The sequence below is a fragment of the Oncorhynchus keta genome, chromosome 22, assembly GCF_023373465.1.
Source record: "Oncorhynchus keta strain PuntledgeMale-10-30-2019 chromosome 22, Oket_V2, whole genome shotgun sequence".
NCBI classification, from domain to species: Eukaryota; Metazoa; Chordata; class Actinopteri; order Salmoniformes; family Salmonidae; genus Oncorhynchus; species Oncorhynchus keta.
Window position 1 is genome coordinate 10,475,975 of NC_068442.1, and position 18,881 is coordinate 10,494,855.

At 41.9% G+C, this 18,881-nt stretch overlaps 1 protein-coding gene and 1 non-coding gene across 3 annotated transcripts in view; both read right to left on the reverse strand.

The window, feature by feature from the left end:
* The window catches only part of vac14 (vac14 homolog (S. cerevisiae)), a 28,981-nt gene extending 10,645 nt beyond the window's left edge, over positions 1-18,336 (reverse strand). Inside the window, exons 1-11 of one of the 2 annotated variants that reach the window (XM_035798175.2) lie at positions 18,197-18,336; positions 17,988-18,109; positions 15,920-16,070; positions 15,508-15,675; positions 15,374-15,436; positions 15,069-15,176; positions 14,692-14,801; positions 14,460-14,581; positions 12,316-12,453; positions 11,945-12,088; positions 5,872-5,935 (exon numbers count right to left, since the gene is read on the reverse strand). In XM_035798175.2, the coding sequence (XP_035654068.1) occupies positions 5,872-5,935; positions 11,945-12,088; positions 12,316-12,453; positions 14,460-14,581; positions 14,692-14,801; positions 15,069-15,176; positions 15,374-15,436; positions 15,508-15,675; positions 15,920-16,070; positions 17,988-18,034 (1,115 nt within the window). In that variant the 5' untranslated portion in view covers positions 18,035-18,109; positions 18,197-18,336. Of the gene's footprint in view, positions 1-5,871; positions 5,936-11,944; positions 12,089-12,315; positions 12,454-14,459; positions 14,582-14,691; positions 14,802-15,068; positions 15,177-15,373; positions 15,437-15,507; positions 15,676-15,919; positions 16,071-16,823; positions 17,244-17,987; positions 18,110-18,196 lie in introns of those variants that run through there. The other variant, XM_035798174.2, reaches the window with a different exon arrangement.
* On the reverse strand, positions 6,259-6,329 carry trnag-gcc (transfer RNA glycine (anticodon GCC)). Its single transcript has one exon. It is a non-coding gene; the product is annotated as a tRNA-Gly (tRNA).
* Positions 18,337-18,881: the final 545 nt, after the last annotated feature.

An 18,881-nucleotide genomic window follows, 5' to 3' on the forward strand; every position in this document is an offset into this window, starting at 1 on the left:
TATTATATCCTAATTTGAATTTGGTGCAAGTCATGTTCTTCACATTACAGTCTCTGGTAAACACACACTATCAAATCAAATATAAATTTGTCACATGCACAGGATACAGAAAGTGTAAACGTTACAGTGAAATTGTTACTTGTGTAGTGGAGTCTTCGCTAGCTAGCTAAACAATTACCCATTATCCCAACTCATGTTACTACCATGCATTAATCTGCCGAGCCACTGCCTGTTCACCCCGCTAACATCCAGAAGGCGAGGTCAGTACAGGTGCATCAAAACTGGGACCGAGAGACTGAAAATCAGCTTCTATCTCAAGGCCATCAGACTGTTAAACAGCCACCACTAACATTGAGTGGATGCTGCCAACACACTGACTCAACTCCAGCCACTTTAATAATGGGAATTGATGGGAAATGTAAAATATATCACTAGCCACTTTAAACAATTACCTAATTTGTTACATTTACATTATTCATCTCATATGCATACGTATATACTGTACTCTATATCATCTAGATCCTTATGTAATACATGTATCACTAGCCACTTTAAACTATGCCATTTGTTTACATACACCATATGTATATACTGACATCCAGTGGAATCAGCCATTCATATATCTTTATGTACATATTGCATCTAAATAAGACAGTAGTTTTGGAATTATTAGTTAGGGGTTATTACTGATTGAACTAGGATTTCGCTACACTCGCATTAACATCTGCTAACCATGTGATGTGACAAATAAAATTTGATTTGGTAGGTGAAGCTAAGCAATTAGGTTGCTAAAAAACGCATTGATACCTCTCCTGTGACGTTCAACATACGCCTAGTTTCCTTAAGTCACATATGCTACTGTTTTTCAACACCAAACCCACCACTGGTGTACGTGGTCAAAAAGCTCATGTCATCCGACTTAATAATGTCCCACATTTTTTTAAGCATACAATATAGCTCAGTATTTGTATAATTTATTTTGTACAGCATTTTGACAAATCTTTATCAAGGGTGCCAATAATTATGAACCTGACTGAATATGTGATGGGTTGTATGGGATACATCCTAATGGTTTTTATAGACTACATCCTAAGGGTTGTCTAAGTACTTGGATAGTTGGAGGTGGACTGTGGTACTCTTCAGGCCAGGGCGATGTGTCACCGTGGACACAGTGGAGCAGAACAAGGGTCTTTGGAACTTCTTACGAGGTCTCATAGGGAAGAGAAGGCTAACTTGTGGTTAATCACATATGAATGCTAAATGCAGGCTAAGTGTGGGCACACCGCGTAAAGGGAAATCATTCCAGCCGGTTGCCATGGCCACCAATACGTAAAATGTATGAATGCATGACTAAATCACTTCAGATTAAAGTGTCTGCTAAATGGCATATATTACTATTAAGACCAATATGGATATATTTTATTTTCTAGGACATATGCATTTATTCTGAACATGCTGCCAGTGAATATTGGGATGCCCACAGGGAAGATGTACATTTGAAATACAAATACATATTGTTAAATAAAATCTCAGCTGCAGAGGGCAGTCTATAAATTGATGAAACTGATCAAATGTGTAATTACCAGAGGTGGGACTAAGTCACTATTATTCCAGTCACAAGCAAGTCTCAAGGTCCGAGTCTCCAGTCGAGTTCCAAGTAGAACAAGCCGAGTCTCGAGTCAAGTGCAAGTCGTGCATTCTAACAGCAAGTCAAGTAAACATTTTTTATCTATACATGCTATGACTAGTTCAACTACCAATATTTATTTGAGGCTACCAGACAGAACTGTATTACTTTGTCTATAACACAGATTGTAATAATTACATTTTAACAAATTCAAAATGTCAGTGTCATAAGTGTATTCTCAATTTCGACATACCAAAAGACCAGTAGCTAAGCCTCTGCTAGTAATTGTTGCCTTGATACCTCATTGCTGGTATGTTTACAAAGTAAAGAGTTAATTTTTTGATTACCAAAATGTTTTGTAGCTGGATATTTACAGGAAATCAACTCCCTACAATTTGACATTGGCTCTGCACCCGATCCTATTGCTGTACAGCAAATCAGCACTCTGCCTGCTAGCTCAGTGGTTCTCCAACTTTGACCCGCGACCCCCCCACAAAAAGCAGTGGTTCAAAGCTTGCGACCCCCCCCCTCCCATATGGGCACACAATCACTTCTCAAAATGTAGCTGATTATTTTTGGATTCTGAAGCACAGGCATGCTTGAGACAAATTAGTACCATACCGTAGGCCCATATCAGAAACCCAATCAAATAAAATGTTATGTCACATGCTTCTGCCTAGAATTCGAGCATCCCGGGTTCGCCTCTTCAATGTTGACGTTGAGACTAGTGTTTTGCGGGTACCATTTATAATGAAGCTGCCAGTTGAGGACTTGTGAGGAGTCTCTCAAACTAGACACTAATGTACTTGTCCTCTTGCTCAGTTGTGCACCGGGGCCTCCCACTCCTCGTTCTATTCTGGTTAGGGCCAGTTTGCACTGTTCTGTGGAGTAGTACACAGCAATGCCTTCATTTCTCAGAACATGAATAGACTGACGAGTTTCAGAAGAAAGTGCTTTGTTTCTGGACATTTGGAGCCTGTAATCAAACCCACAAATGCTGATGTTACAGATACTCGACTAGGCGAAAATATGTTTTATTGCTTCTTAAATCAGCACAACAGTTTTCAGCTGTGCTAACATAATTGCAAAAGGGTTTTCTAATGACCAATTAGCCTATTAAAATGATTAACCTGCCTCTGTACGGCTATGTAGATATTCCTATGTAGATATTCCTTTTTTTATCAGCTGTTTCCTGCTACAATAGGCATTTACAACATTAACAATGTCTACACTATATTTCTGATCAATTTGATATTTTAAGTGCTTTTCTTTGAAAAACAAAGGCATTTCTAAGTGACCCCAAACTTTTGAACGGTAATGTGTGTGTGTGTATATATAAACTCAACAAAAAAAGAAGACGTCCTCTCACGGTCAACTGCGTTTATTTTCAGCAAACTTAACATGTGTAAATATTTGTATGAACATAAAATTCAACAACTGAGACAAACTGAACCATCTGGTGGCCACCAGCTGCATTAAGCACTGCATCTGCTCCTTATGGACTGCACCAGATTTGCCAGTTCTTGCTGTGAGATACCCCACTCTTCCACCAAGGCACCTGCAAGTTCCCAGATATTTCTGGGGGGGAATGGCCCTAGTCCTCACCCTCCGATCCAACAGGTCCCAGACGTGCTCAATGGGATTGAGAGCCGGGCTCTTCGCTGGCCATGGCAGAACAATGACATTCCTGTCTTGCAGGAAATCACGCACAGAACGAGCAGTATGGCTGGTGGCATTGTCATGCTGGAGGGTCATATCAGGATGAGCCTGCAGGAAGGGTACCACATGAGTGAGGATTAGGTCTTTCCTGTAACGCACAGCGTTGCGATTGCCTGCAATGACAAACTCAGTCCGATGATGCTGTGACACACCACCCATGACGGACCCTCCACCTCGATCCCGCTCCAGAGTACAGGCCTTATTGTAACGCTCATTCCTTTGACGATGAACGCAAATCCGAAGATCACCCCTGGTGAGACAAAACCGCAACTCATCAGTGAAGAGCACTTTTTCCCAGTCCTGTCTGGTCCAGCGATGGTGGGTTTGTGCCCATAGGCGACGTTGTTGCCGGTGATGTCTGAGGATCTGCAAGCCCTCAGTTCAGCCTCTCTCAGCCTATTGCGGACAGCCTGAGCACTGATGGATGGATTGTGTATTCCTGGTGTAACTCATGCAGTTGTTGTTGCCATCCTGTACCTGTCCCGCAGGTGTAATGTTTGGATGTACCAATCCCGTGCAGGTGTTACACGTGGTCTGCCACTGAGGACGATCAGCTGTCCGTCCAGTCTCCCTGTAGCGCTGTCTTAGGCGTCTCACAGTACAGACATTGCAATTTATTGCCCTGGCCACATCTGCAGTCCTCATGTCTCCTCGCAGCATGCCTAAGGCACGTCCACGCAGATGAACAGGGAATCTTTCTTTTGGTGTTTTTCAGAGTCAGTTGAAAGGCCTCTTTAGTGTCCTAAGTTTTCATAACTGTGACCTTAATTGCCTACCGTCTAAGCTGTTAGTGTCTTCACGACTGTTCCACAGGTGCATGTTCATTAATTGTTTATGGTTCATTGAACAAGCATGGGAAACAGTGTTTAAACCCTTTACAATTAAGATCTGTGAAGTTATCTTTGAAAGACAGGGTCCTAAAAAAGGGACGTTTACACACACGCACACACGGGTACAAGGTATTTGAGGTAGATATGTACATAAAGGCAGGGTAAAGTGACTAGGCATTAGAACTTGGAGGGAAGTATCAAGTTGAAATCTGAGCTATAGTCTATGAACATTAGGCCCGGGACCAGTATCGTGATACTCATTAGTACCATGGCAAGGAAACAGAACACGAAGCGGATTTACCTTTAGGGAAAAGCCTGAATGTTGGACCAACATTATGTTGCCATCCAAAGTCAGTTATTTATTTTCCATGCTATAGCACACAATATTTTACAGTAGGTTTTTAAAGGAGCCAAGAGTGTGGTTGCTTTGTGTTGACATTGAGGAAAAATTGAGATGGAATCATCTGTGGATCTGTTGAGGCAGTATGCAAATTAGAGCAGGTCCAGGGTGTCTGGGATGATGGTGTGTGTGATGACCAACCTTTCAAAGCACTTTATAATTACAGATGTAAGTGCTACAGGGCAATAGTCATTTGCTCCCGAGTGCCACAGCTGTCTAAGGCAATGCATCTCAGTGCAAGAGGCGTCACTACAGTCCCTGGTTCGAATCCAGGCTATTTCACATCCGGCCCTGATTGGTAGTCCCATAGGGTGCAGCACAATTGGCCCAGCAGCATCCGGATTTGGCCGGGGTAGGCAGTCATTGTAATTAAGAATTTGTTCTTAACTGACTTGAATAGTTAAATAAAGATTGAAAATGTCCGTGAAGACACTTGCCAGCTGGTCTACGCATGCTCTGAGAACGAGCTCTGGTATTCCGTCTGGCCCGGCGGACTTGCAAGTGTTAACCTGTTTAAAAGCTTTACTCACGTCGGGAACGGAGAGAGATCACAGTCATCAGAACAGGGACTTTCATGCAGGACTGTTTTCCTTGAAGCGAGTATAAAAAGGCAGTTAGCTCATTTAGGAGTTCTGAGTCACTGGGCATCTCACGGCTGGGTATCCCTTTGTAATCCATTATCTTCTGCAAGCCCTGACACATCAGGGGAGCGTAGGAGCCCGGTGTAATAGAATTCCAGGTAGCCTAGCAGTTAAGAGAGTAACTGGAAGGTCGTTGGTTTGAATCTCTGAGCAGACTAGGTGAACAATCTGTCGATGTGCCATTGAGCAAGACACTTATCCAGAGTGACTTACAGGAGCAATTAAGGTTAAGAGTGTCTGCTAAATAACTAAAATGTATAGCGTCCTTTTGCATATTTGATGTCTCGGAGGTCATAAATAAATAGGCAAATATATCAAATATAAAATTGTAGGCTATATGTAGACTTAAAAAAATACTTTTCCCCCCATTCAGTTTAAACCTCACTTTGAAAACTAGCCCATCAGTTGCACTATTGTTTTTTGCAAGTCGATGCTGCGGCGGTCTCTGGCTGAGTGAAAGACACAAAATGAGTGACAAAACCTGTCCAGATAATTTCAAGTTGAGTCTTGAAACTCCAAGGCAAGCCATTTTATTTATCAAGCCGAGCCTGAAGTCAAATTTGTGACCTTGAGTCAGACTAGAGTCCAAGTCATGTGACGAGTCCACACCTCTGCTAATTACTAACTGCACAATTCAAATCAATTAGCACATACCTTGTGGGAGTGAAGAAGCAGATGTTGCTGAAACCCACAGACTCCTGTGACGCGTTGAGCATATCTGAAATCAGAGGTTGTTTAGAGTCAGAGCCACCAAAAAACCCTTTCAAGCTAAATAGTAGCCAATGTTAATGGGTGCACCACTGCATGTAAATTATACATTGATTGTTGCCAGTGATCGCATTGAATGATCGAGAGCAATGTATTTACTGTAGCCTATAAATATTGTGCACTGGAAAACCATCAGAGGACAAGCTAAAAATATACAATTCTGTGGGGAAATGCATTGTAACTTTAATTGAAAATGTTCATGGTACAATTCATAGCAATGACAAATGTGTAACCCATTTATACAAATCCACTACCAGCGCAAAAGGAAATGCATGCATTGGCCGGGAATCGAACCCGGGCCTCCCGCGTGGCAGGCGAGAATTCTACCACTGAACCACCAATGCTTTACATGCTAGTACTTCCCTGCTTATGACTTAAAAAGGAACTGCATTCCACAGAATAATCCAGCCGTAGAGTGGCCGCCAACCAGAGTGAAGGGGAGGAGCACAGCAAACAAGTGACTGAACGTGTCTCAAAGCAGGACGGAAGACTTTCTCAGCACAGAGACTCCGACTGAATGAGCATGTATAACAAAGGTACATTGAGAACAGACCCCTGGAGTGACTGACTTTATGAGTACCTTAAATACTCCTGCTGTTGAGCTGCTGTTGGTCAGGGAGAGGGGTTAGTTACCAGTAGCCTAATATGATAACTGGCTGATGGCTGCTCATGGCACATTCTTCATGTACCACTTACCCTCACTCACCATAGCTGGCAGGCGAGGGTGCAGACCAACATGTGCAGGCGGGGGAAGGTACGGCTCAGAGCGCATTAGGAGAAGAATGACTCATCACCCTCCTTCCCTCTCCGGCCAAACCCCTTAGTGACGTGGCTCTCAGCCTCATTCAAAAGAGCAGGATACACCCTATCCCCATCTAAGCATGGGTGGTTCAGTGGTACAACTCTTGCCTGCTCTACAGGAGCCGGGTGGCCCGGGTTCGTTTCCCAGGCAATGCAGAATACCTTTTTTAGAGCTTCCGCCTTCCGATAATACTGTATAAACCAAACATTGAAAAGGCATTCAAGGAACAATTGTGAAATATTACATATTTCTAAAGCTATATTCACTCCAAATGCTGTCAGTGATTTATGTCAAATACAATTCTTATCGGGCTAAAAAGAGGCACAATTTCGATAGCATAGCTCTGTAGTACAGCTACAAGCAAGGATCCATTTGAGAAGGTCACAGATGTGGATATTATTGGGTGTATGTCAATATGATTAGCTCCAATCTCTACAGAAAACACTTTGAACCATAAACAAATTGGGCAAATAAATACAGAAAGACAGATATTGGTATGTATGTAAAGACACCAAATAAACAATGTACCCAGATAAATAGGGCAGGATATGTGACAGTATGCATGAGAGTCAGGCATACATAGTAATGCACATGGGATAGTACTGGACAAGAGCTTGCTAGCTAATGCTGGCTTGCTAGCAAATGATGATACATCAGTCATGGGTCCACAAAAATCATGCAAATGGTACTGAACTCAGTACCAAAATCATGTTTTGACATTGCAGTGGCTATTGCTGTTTTGGTTGTTTTTTTACTTAGCGACATTGCGGATATCATCGTTTTGGCTTTTAACTCTGATCTAACTAGCTGCATCTAATCCGGAGTCGGCATGTTGACTGACGTCCTAAATTACCACGAGATACCGCGACAGTTTTCACACGGATCACGGATACGGAGCCTCAGAACTAAAATATCCGGGCACGGATTAGGAGCCAATCCCAATTTAAAACTAAATTATTATTTTTTTCACTGGCCTACACACAATAACCAATGTCAAAGTGGTATTATTTTTTTATATTTATATACTTTATTTTTTTAAATAGGTCAATAAGTGTTCAACCCCTTTGTTATGGCAAGGCACATAACTATCTCATCTCTATACCACACACATACAATTATCTTGACGGTCCTTTTTATTTCACCTTTATTTAACCTTGTAAGCTAGTTGAGAACAAGTTCATTTACAACTGCAACCTGGCCAAGGTAAAGCAAAGCAGTGCGACAAAAATAACAAGAGTTAATGGAATTAGCAAGCGTACAGTCAATAACACAATATAAAAAAATAGTCCATTTACAGTGTGTGCAAATGACGTGATGAGGTAGACAATAAATAGGCCATAGTAGCAAAGTAATTTCAATTTAGCAGATTAACACTGGAGTGATAAATGAGCAGATGGTGTGCAAGTGGAGATACTGGTTGGCAAAAGAGGAAAAAGTCAATAAAAACAATATGGGAATGAGGTAGATTGGGTGGGCTATTTACAGATGGACTATGTACAGCTGCAGCGATCAGTTAGCTGCTCAGATAACTGATGTTTAAAGTTAGTGAAGGAAATATAAGTATCCAGCTTCAGCGATTTTTGCAATTCGTTCCAGTCACAGGCAGCAGAGAACTGGAAGGAAAGGCAGCCAAAGGAGGTGTTGGCTTTGGGGATGACCAGTGAGGTATACCTGCTGGAGCGCGTGCTAGGTGTTATCGTGACCAGTGAGCTGAGATAAGGCGGAGCTTTACCTAGCATAGATTTATAGATGACCTGGAACCAGTAAGTCTGGCAACGAATATGTAGCGAGGGCCAGCTAACAAGAGCATACAGGTCGCAGTGGTGGGTGGTGTAAGTGGCTTTGGTAACAAAACGGACGGCACTGTGATAGCAAACTGGATGCAGTCTGAGTAGAGTATTGGAAGCTACTTTGTAGATGACATCGCGGAAGTCGAGGATCAGTAGGATAGTCAGTTTTACTAGGGTAAGTTTGGTGGCATGAGTGAATGAGGCTTTGTTGCGAAATAGAAAGCCGATTCTAGATTTGATTTTGGATTGGAGATGTTTTTTTAAATAGGAGTCTGGAAGGAGAGTTCACAGTCTAGCCAGACAACTAGGTATTTGTAGTTGTCCACATATTCTAGGTCAGAACCATCCAGAGTAGTGATGCTAGTCAGGAGGGAGGGGTGCGGGCAGCAAACGGTTGAAAAGCATGCATTTGGTATTACTAGTGTTTAGGAGCAGCTGGAGGCCACGGAAGGAGTGTTGTATGGCATCAAAGCTTGTTTGGAGGTTAGTTAACACAGTGTCCAAATAAGGGCCAGATGTATACAGAATGGTGTCGTCTGCATAGAGGTGGATCAGGGAATCACACGCAGCAAGAGCGACATCATTGATATATACAGAGAAAAGAGTCGGCCCAAGAATTGAACCCTGTGGTACCCCCATAAAGACTGCCAGAGGTCCAGACAACAGGCCCTCCGATTTGACACACTGAACTCTATCAGAGAAGTAGTTGGTGAACCAGGCGAGGCAGTCATTTGAGAAACCAAGGCTATTGAGTCTGCCGATGAGGATGTGGTGATTGACAGAGTCGAAAGTCTAGGCCAGGTCGATAAAGACTGCTGCACATTACTGTCTTTTCTGTTGGCCTTGGTTGGGGTAGCCAGGAGGAAAGCATGGCCAGCAGTAGAGAAATGCTTATTGAAATGTTCTATCTGTGGTGACCATGTTACCTAACCTCAGTGCAGTGGGCCACTGGGGGGTGCTCTTGTTCTCCATGGACTTTACAGTGTCCCAAAACTTTTTTGGAGTTAGAGCTACAGGATGCAAATGTCTGCTTGAAAAAGCTAACCTTTGCTTTCCTGACTGACTGCGTGTGTATTGGTTCCTGACTTCTCTGAACAGTTGCATGTTGCGGGGGCTATTCGATGCTATTGCAGTCTGCCACAGGATGTTTTTGTGGTGGTCAAGGGCAGTCAGGTCTGGAGTGAACCAAGGGCTATAGCTGTTATTAGTTCTACATTTTTTGAAATGGGCATGCTTATTTAAGATGGTGAGGAAATTACTTTTAAAGAACGACCAGGCATCCGACTGACGGGGTGAGGTCAATATCCTTCCAGGATACCCGGGCCTGGTCGATTAGAAAGGCCTGCTCGCAGAAGTGTTTTAGGGAGCGTTTGACAGTGATGAGGGGCGGACCCATAGCGGATGCAGGAAATGAGGCAGTGATCACTGATCCTGTTTGAAGACAGCAGAGGTGTATTTAGAGGGCAAGTTGCTCAGGATGATATCTGAGGGTGCCCATGGTTACAGATTTAGGGTTGTACCTGGTGGGTTCCTTGATATTGTGGGCATCTAGCTTAGATTGTATGACTGCCAGGGTGTTAAGCATATCCCAGTTTAGGTCACCTAACAGAACGAACTCTGAAGATAGATGAGGGGCAATCAATTCACATATCAGTCGAGCAGTGAATTTCAAAACAGATTCAACCAAAGACCAGGGAGGTTTTTCAATTACTCGAAAAGGGCACCTTCTGGTATTTTGGAGAAAAAATAAATATATAATAAAAACAGACATTGAATATCCCTTTGAGCATGGTGAAATTATTACACTTTGGATGGTGTATCAATACACGCAGTCACTACAACGATGCAGGCATCCTTCCCAATTCAGTCGCCAGAGAGGAAGGAAACCGCACAGGGATTTCACTGAGGCCAATGGTGACTATAAAACAGAATTCAATGGCTGTGATAGAAAACTGAGGATGGCTCAACACAATACTAACCTAAAATGACAGAGGGAAAAGGAAGCCTGTACAGAATAATATTCCAAAACATGCATCCTGTTTGCAATAAGGCAATAAAGTCAAACTGCAAAGAAAGTGGCAAAGAAATTAACATTATATTTTGAATACAAAGTGTTATGTTTGGGACAAATCCAACAAAACACATCACCAAGTACCACTCTTCATATTTTCTTCATATTTTCAAGCGTGTGGTGGCTGCATCATGTTTCGTGTACGCTTGTCATTTTAGGGTAAAAAAAATAATAATCCAAATGAAGCACTAAGCACAGGCAAAATCCTGGAAAACCTTGTTCAGTCTACTTAACAGACACTGGGAGACAAATGTACCTTTCAGCAGGACAATAACCTAAAACACAAGGCCAAATATACACTGGAGATGCTTACCAAGACGACACTGAATGCTCATGAAAGGCCTAGTTAAAGTTATTACTTAAATTGGCTTGAAAATCTATGGCAAGACTTGAAAATGGCTGTCTAGCAATGATCAACAATCCACTTGACAGAGCTTGAAGAGTCTCAAAAAAATAATTAATGTGCAAATATTGTACAATCCAGGTGTGCAAAGCTCTTAAGATAAAATAAACTGTTAAATCGCTGCCAAAGTTAATTCTAACATGTATGGACTCAGGGGTGTGAATACTGAAGTAAAAACATGGCATTAACTTTATCATTATGGCGTATTGTGTGGAGATGGGTGAGGGAATTTTTTTTTAATCCATTTTGAAACCAGGCTGTAACAAATTGTGGAATAAGGGGTATGAAAACATTCTGAAAGCGCTAAATGTCCCTCACAGTCTTCTGAGGTCAGAGCAGGAGACTACAGTACTACGGGGTCCGGGGAGCAGTTGTAGTAGAGGATTTGGTGCCTTGCTCAGAGGAAAAACGGCAGGCGAAGGCATTTAAGATTTTACAACAGGACCGTCCGTCACAACCCTAATCAGTTCTCCTGTGTCTTTCTCACTACACAACCCCCGAGCGCCACCCCTGCTATTAAAACAACAGGGGGTGGCTCAACCACGCAGGAAGCAAAAAAAAACAGCACCAATCAACGCATAGGCTCAATTTCTGTGTGAATACTGCTTCTTTTTTGTTTTACTACTGGTGCACGGTATTTGAAACTTCAGTACTTTTTCAATACTAGAACAATGACTACAAAATTGACAATGAGCAGGGTGATCAGAAGAGGAAAAGGGTAAACATTTTGACCTATGGTATAAATTTAAAAAATCCCCTTTTTCAAATTGAATCACAGCAAAGTGCTGTAAACAATAACAGGACTCCTCCCTGTTCACCTTGGAATTAACAACCATCCTTGTCATATAGGCCAATTTGGACGACTTAAAACGAAGCATCAAGTGGTAACTTACCGTTAGTGTCCCCCTCGGTCTTTGGCGGGCTGTCTTCTCTGGGTTGGCTGTCACCGCTTCCAGTTTCTTCTTCATCCTCATCATCTTCAGGGGTCACCAGCTTCATCAGGCCGTGGTTACAGGCACTGGCAGCTTCTTTGGTGCCTGGACAGGATCGGTGAAGGACACAAACCTCCCGAAAGTGCAATGGCGCCATCTGGTGACCAGATTTTATAAGCACTTGCTCGTGCTACTCCTATCATACAGTACAATACACAACCACGTTGATCTGTGATAAAGGCCTAATAGTTACCATTCTTTGATAACGCATCAAGTTATACATTCCATCTGACACCATGATGTTTCTGTACTAAGCTTTTGATGAAGGATACTCTTTTTGCGGTCGTCGTAGGACAGGCAGGGCAGGACAGCAGTCAGGATGCCAGAGGAGTAGGGCAGGACCACCCTCCCTGCCAGCTGGATAAACTCCCTCATCCACGTCATGGCTGTCAACTGGATTAGGTCATTTGCTAGAAGGACAGAAAGAGTCATTTTGGGGTCGGGTGGGGACTTTGATAAGATAGAGAAAACTTGGAAATGGTTCTGTGATAACTTGTTAAACTTTCAGGTGAATTTCAAATAATTCCTGAGCTTTCAACCTTCATTCTGTTAGGGATAACTGTGACTAAGTCATAATTTTGTATAATGGATAAGAAAAACATAAATTAAACAGTCAATTTAAAAAGAGAAGATGGTCAAAGTAATGCAAGCGCTCACTGCCATTAGTATCAGATGTCATTGCAGCATTAGAGCAGATCAGTTCTCATTTCCTCATTGTCTAACGAGTCACACTAACCCTGTGATGGTTATATTGTGATGAAAGCTCAATGCTGGGTTCCTCTTACACACACTAAGCCCAACTACCATCTATGATGCTGTTTATCGGTTTTCCATTAAAAACACTAAGTAACAATTATAAAATTCCCTGTCAATTTACAATGCAGAATAATGGTCCAATTATATAAGCATTACCGCTTGGGGAGGGCAATTAAGTAATCTACCGCAACCCTTTACAGACATAGAACACAGCTACAGTCACATGTCAATAGAGACAATTGATAACTTTTCAGACAAAAAAAAACTACCACATCAGGTCTGTACCTTTTCAGACAGTATAATTCTGCTCCGGCATAAAATGTTCTGTATTTTTTCCCCCTAACAATAAACATTGCTAATTGATGTGCTGCTTTGTTATTTTATGCTAGCTGTGTTTTATTTCTACTAAATGTCTTAGTAAGTCACGATATTTAAACTTTAAAGTACTCTTTTTAGTAGCGTGGTCAATGCGTATGCAAGCAGGCTGCACGCAATAGCTCCCGTTTGTTTGATTGACAGTTCTGGTTGCCTAATGATCGATTTTAGTCCCGTTTTGAAAACAGCATTCCTTTACAGACAAGTAAAATGTCAGTTCATATCACCAGATAAGATTGTGTTTCTGCATTTTTTTTTAACAACCTAGTCTAGCCCACACTAACAGAAAAACATGTGGTTGCACTTTCAAGGGAACATTACATTATGTCTGAAAAGCATTATCGATACAGGCTACCGGTAGCCTGCTGTAATTTAATATTTGGCAGAAACAAAGAGTAGGCTACGCCATGCTCGCAAAGACTGGCCCGAAGACATCCGTGCCATGAATAGGCTAGGATATTCTACACGCAACAGACCGAAGACACACTTGAGTCATTAGCAAAGACAGAGCAGGCAGGCCAGTTAGGGAGGGGCAGAACCATGCTCATATGTTTTGGTAATCTGAATCTCACAATGTCTTGTCTTGCAAAACTCTTTCTCTGGTTTTATTTGAATTACACAAATTCCCCAGGCCTTTATAGCCCTATAACACAGAAAATATTATTTTGTGATAACTGAACTGTGATTTTAATAAGTGTGTGTGTGGGGGGCTAAAATAGTTTTTCGGGTTAGGGATTTTTCTTAACATTAAGGATCCCAACTTCATCTTAACGTTTAAAAGTTCACACCCCTAGTTAGGCTACTGATGTTGTCATCACTTGACCGCCTGTCTTGCTGACAGTGTGCCTTTGTGGCTGGGCTATTTTATTGTTATAAAAAGAAGCTGTTACCATGTTCCAACACATATGCTTTCTGTTTCATGGTTGTAACAAAGGCAATCCACAAATAAAAGTGATTAAACATTTGAATTTGTGGTTGACATACAGCCTACAGCAACAAATGTATATGCTATTGTGTTATCTGAAATACAAATCGTATTTTAGTAATACTTAAGACCTTCATAAAAACACCCAAATAATTTTTTCGTGATGGCATATATGAAATCTATTTATTATACTGTCAGAATGACTGCTCATTAACTTGAAGGGGAGTACCTCCAGGCCCAGCAGTTGTAGTGTTAAACCCTAACAGTTGCTTACAGATCAATCTAATGACCTATTCCTGAAATTCCACTTTACAAGTTTAACTAAAAGATTTAATGGATGGATCCCAATGTGAAACTTACTGAGTTTGGACTCATCAGAAACCTGGCAATGGATGACCAGGATGTTGGCCATCTCTGCAAACTTGACACTAGAGGGAGTCTTCTTGATCTCCTTCAGGAACTCGCCCAAGACAACTTCACACCTGAAAGACAAGAAACAGTCACAGTTTCCTTCCAAGAGTACAGCAGACTGAGGAGGGGAGAACAGCGGGTTAGGACGTGCGAAGAGAAAAGAGGAATAAAGGGTTCTTACGTCCTCCGAATCTCTTTGCTGCTGTCCCCTAAGATCTGGAAGAGTCCATCAAGGATTTCTGGCAAGTAGTCCAGGAGGTTGATGTCCGGAACAGATTCCAGAACTAATATCTGTAGCAAGGGAGAACCAGAATAACAACCTCAGCTGCTATTAATACAACTACCAGTGTATAACATTTTTCATAACACACTTTTAGGTGGGCTATAGGATAGCCAAAAAAACTAGTTTTTAACAACCTTTAAATGGCTATTAAAGAATGGATATTAATTCATAAAGAGCGATGAATAATGATATTGCTGTAAAATTATAGAAACAGGTCTTATTCTGCTCATCAATGACATAAGTTTTAATGTGACATGGCAATCGGTTGTACTCACCCAGGATATGATGAATTGACGGGCATACTGGTTATTGGAGTAGATTCTCTCACGCAGCAGGGGGACAAACGCCACCAGGTCAAACTTGTTACTCTCCGTCACAATGTCCTGTGAAAGCAGAGAAGGGTCATTGTTTTGAGGGTTCATGACCGAACTCGTCTCTTACCTTAGCTGCTGTTCATGTATAACTGTTTGTCACTTCAGCTATTAACCAATCATTAACCACCTCATCTAGCCAAAGCCCCTTCTAAACTGACATTAAACTTCCAGGAAATGTCTCAACATGGTTTTTACTGGAATCTCACCTTCAACAGTCTGTCAAGGAGTTCAGAGCCACTCTTCACATTGGGGTCAGGATCTGCAGCAAGCTGGAGGAGAGAACACACAACATCAGAGGTAGCCTAAAGACATGTCTTCTGAGAATTAAGACTCTGGTTACCTTGCTGAGGCCGTCGAAGAGCACGTTGAAGTGGGGTAACACAGCTCCCCTGGCCACTTTTACTATGTTGTAGAGCGCCTCACAGGCATAGTACCGCAGTCTGCTGTCTGAATCATTAAAGCAGGTGAGTACAGGCTCGATAAGCTCCTTCAGGTACAGCCCGGAGTCCTGCAAGACACACCAAACGTTAGGGATGCAATCTCAACTTTTTTTTAAATGACTTAAATGCAGTCTTCTCAGACATGTATATTAAGTAGATGCATTTACATGACATGTTGGCACGCTTACAAACGTGTAACTTGCTGAAATGGGGTTAACAATGGCATAAAAAAACCAAGGATGAAACAGCAAAACAACCCTGCATAATGTACAATGTATTACAGATCTGTGTATGGGTGCCCAGAGGCTTTACCTTTCCCAGGGCAATGGAGCATGCTGCCAGGCCGATGAGGCCTCCTTTGCGGCTGTGAGGGTGCTGGGACAGGGCGAACTCTGAGGCCAGTATCTGGATAACATGTCTAATCTGGGTAGAGTTGTTCTGAGCCACAAACTCCCTCACCAGTCTGTGGATTAAGGCAACAGAGAAAGGTTATGTTCATTAACATAAAATAAACAAATGTCTAGCAAGATAGGACACATGAAAATCAGAGTAGTGTTCAATCTTGGGGATACACATGGTGTGCAATGCAGGCTTTGGCCCAACACATTAGCCTCCACTGATCAACTTGGCTTAATCATAAAAAAGGCATTGATGAGTTTAATCAAGAGTGTTATTACTTGGCTAGAACAAAGCCTGCCCACAGTATGTCTCCAGCCATCAACTTATCATACAATGCAGCAACATAACCCAATCAGGGGCCTGTGGCAGGACCACCTAATGCTCTATAATCCTTTCCCATTTTAACTTTAGTGTCACATGATGCATCTTACATGTCCCAAGAATAGAAATACAAGAACAAGTCAGTATCATGTGCCTGAAAGAAAGCAGGCGTCCTAATTTAATTTCACTTAAAGGCCTCAACTTTCAAAATACAGAACATCTCAACTGATAATTGGAATGCAGTGGGTCACATTTCACATGGTTTCTCAGGAGATTACTTACCATGTGCAAACCCAGCTTACTTGAAATTATATGGAGTGTGTGAAGTGATGGTCACATTACAGTACAAACCATTCCCACTAGCTGACTCTTACAAACGCTGCCAGTCATGCACAGGCATGAGACAGACGAGTAGTCATTTTGGAAGGCTATATATTAACCCCTACAAACACAAAACAAAATACTTTCACCAGAACGATGTGCAAGAACGACTCACTTTTCAATCTCTAGAGCAGCAACCTTCCTCTTCTCGTACAGTTTGTCGTTGAGTGCTCTGACAATATTTGGGGTCAAAGGCGAGAAGTCTTTCTCGGTGTTCATTTTCAGAGGCTTTAGCTGGGAACTTGACAGTTCGGTTAATGATAAGGGGAACGTTGTTTCATAAACTCGCCCTAAACTATTCCAATAACGACGCAAATCACTTACAGAAAACAACCCCCGATACCAAACCTGGGAATAGCAGGCTTCGAAGCCTGTGATAACCTGTCACGACGGAGCGTGGCAAGATGATCGTCGCAAAGATACCTATTGATAATATGCAGCGATCGGTCCTAATAGACTTGCTCATGTAGCCATATTTCCTGGCTCACATGACTTCCTTGAAGGGCGGTTAGTCAAGCACCGATCTGAAGATCTGTTTTGAACGTCACGTGCAAATGAACGCGAGAGGTGGGGAGCTTTAACATCAAGGCTGGGTTCAGCACGAAAAAAAGTAATGGAACGTTCAATTAAACGGAAACGTGCTAAAGATCAGCTGAAAAACGGGGAGGGGTTGGGTTTGATTTAAAAGTGCACCGCTGTCATTTAAAAACGTCACTAATTGCTGCAAGTTACACCCAAACAGAAGCGTTTTGGGGGAAATGTGTCGATCAGTACAAACCGTCCGGGAACGTAGCAAACGTTCAACCGCAATGAATGCATCGCCAGAATGAAGTCTACATAACGCACATGTGGAAATCAAAAAATGTCGATTTTTACATTTGGAATGGGGCATCACTTGTGGGAAATAAAGTATCACTGTTGCAGAAATGCGTAGGCTAGCTGCTTTTAGCAATGCTTGTATTTACACACCAACGTTGCCGGAAGTTAATTTTCAATTTTGTCGAATGTTTGGTCCATATTACAGTCGGATTTTTTTTTAATGAACATTCATGCAATGTATAATTACACAGAATTTCCACACCTGGGTCTGGCGACCCATGCAATTTCTCAGCGATGTCAAATCAAATGTTATGTCACATGCGCCGAATTACAACAGGTGTAACCCAGTGAACTGCTTAACGTTTACTTACAAGCCCTTAACCAACAATGCAGGTAAGAAAGTATTTACTAAAATCAACTGAAAATAGAGAGCAAAAAAAGTAAGTTCCTTTCTGCTTACCTCATTAAAATATGTCCCCCACAAGTAGTTTTTTTGTGCAGGTACATGCAGGACTTTTTTTGACATGAGAAACTGAGAGAAAAGTAATTGACGTTCTCAATTTTCCCCCTGCATAAGGAAACCTACGGACAAAACGATACAACCCTAATGCTTGCTTCTTTTTTTAAACACACAAACTGCTCATGAGAAAATAGCAATAAAGCACTTACAGTTTGATGCCCAATTTACGATGAATAACAGCGTTTCAATACAAAATAATGAGTTCTGCAGGAGGTTGGCTGACACCTGAAATGTTCATCAAAATGGAGGAAAGAATGTCTGGAAAGAGCCACTAGGGGGTGCTAGGAGGTTGGCCTATTCGCTCAGGTGACTTTTAAACAGCTGTTTTTTTTTTCATACAGGCAATCAGCTATAGGCCTGGTAATCACCGGTCTTGTCCTTTCGATGAGTTGTGTGATTGTTGATGATGCTACGGTTTTGTTCTTCAGACAGGAAATTGTTACTTTGACCTTTTTTAAAGTTAATAAAAACGAGATTGCAATAACCGATGGCTCTCAAGTTCAACTTGTTGTGTTGATAATGTTATGCTTATTAACAATTACAAACTTTTACATCGCCTTATCAATTAAATATGTTGAATGAACATTGTAAATGTTCTGAAGGTTAATGGATGTGACATTTACTATATTTTTGGTCCTCGTGGTCATTTCCTGCTGAACCCTGACCTGTTCACCGGACGTGCTACCTGTCACAGACCTGCTGGTTTCAACTCTCTAGAGACAGCAGGAGCGGTAGAGATACTCTGAATGGAAAGCCAACTGACATTTATTTCTGAGGTGCTGACCTGTTGCACCCTCTACAACCACATTTGAACATCTTGGCCATGTTCTGTTA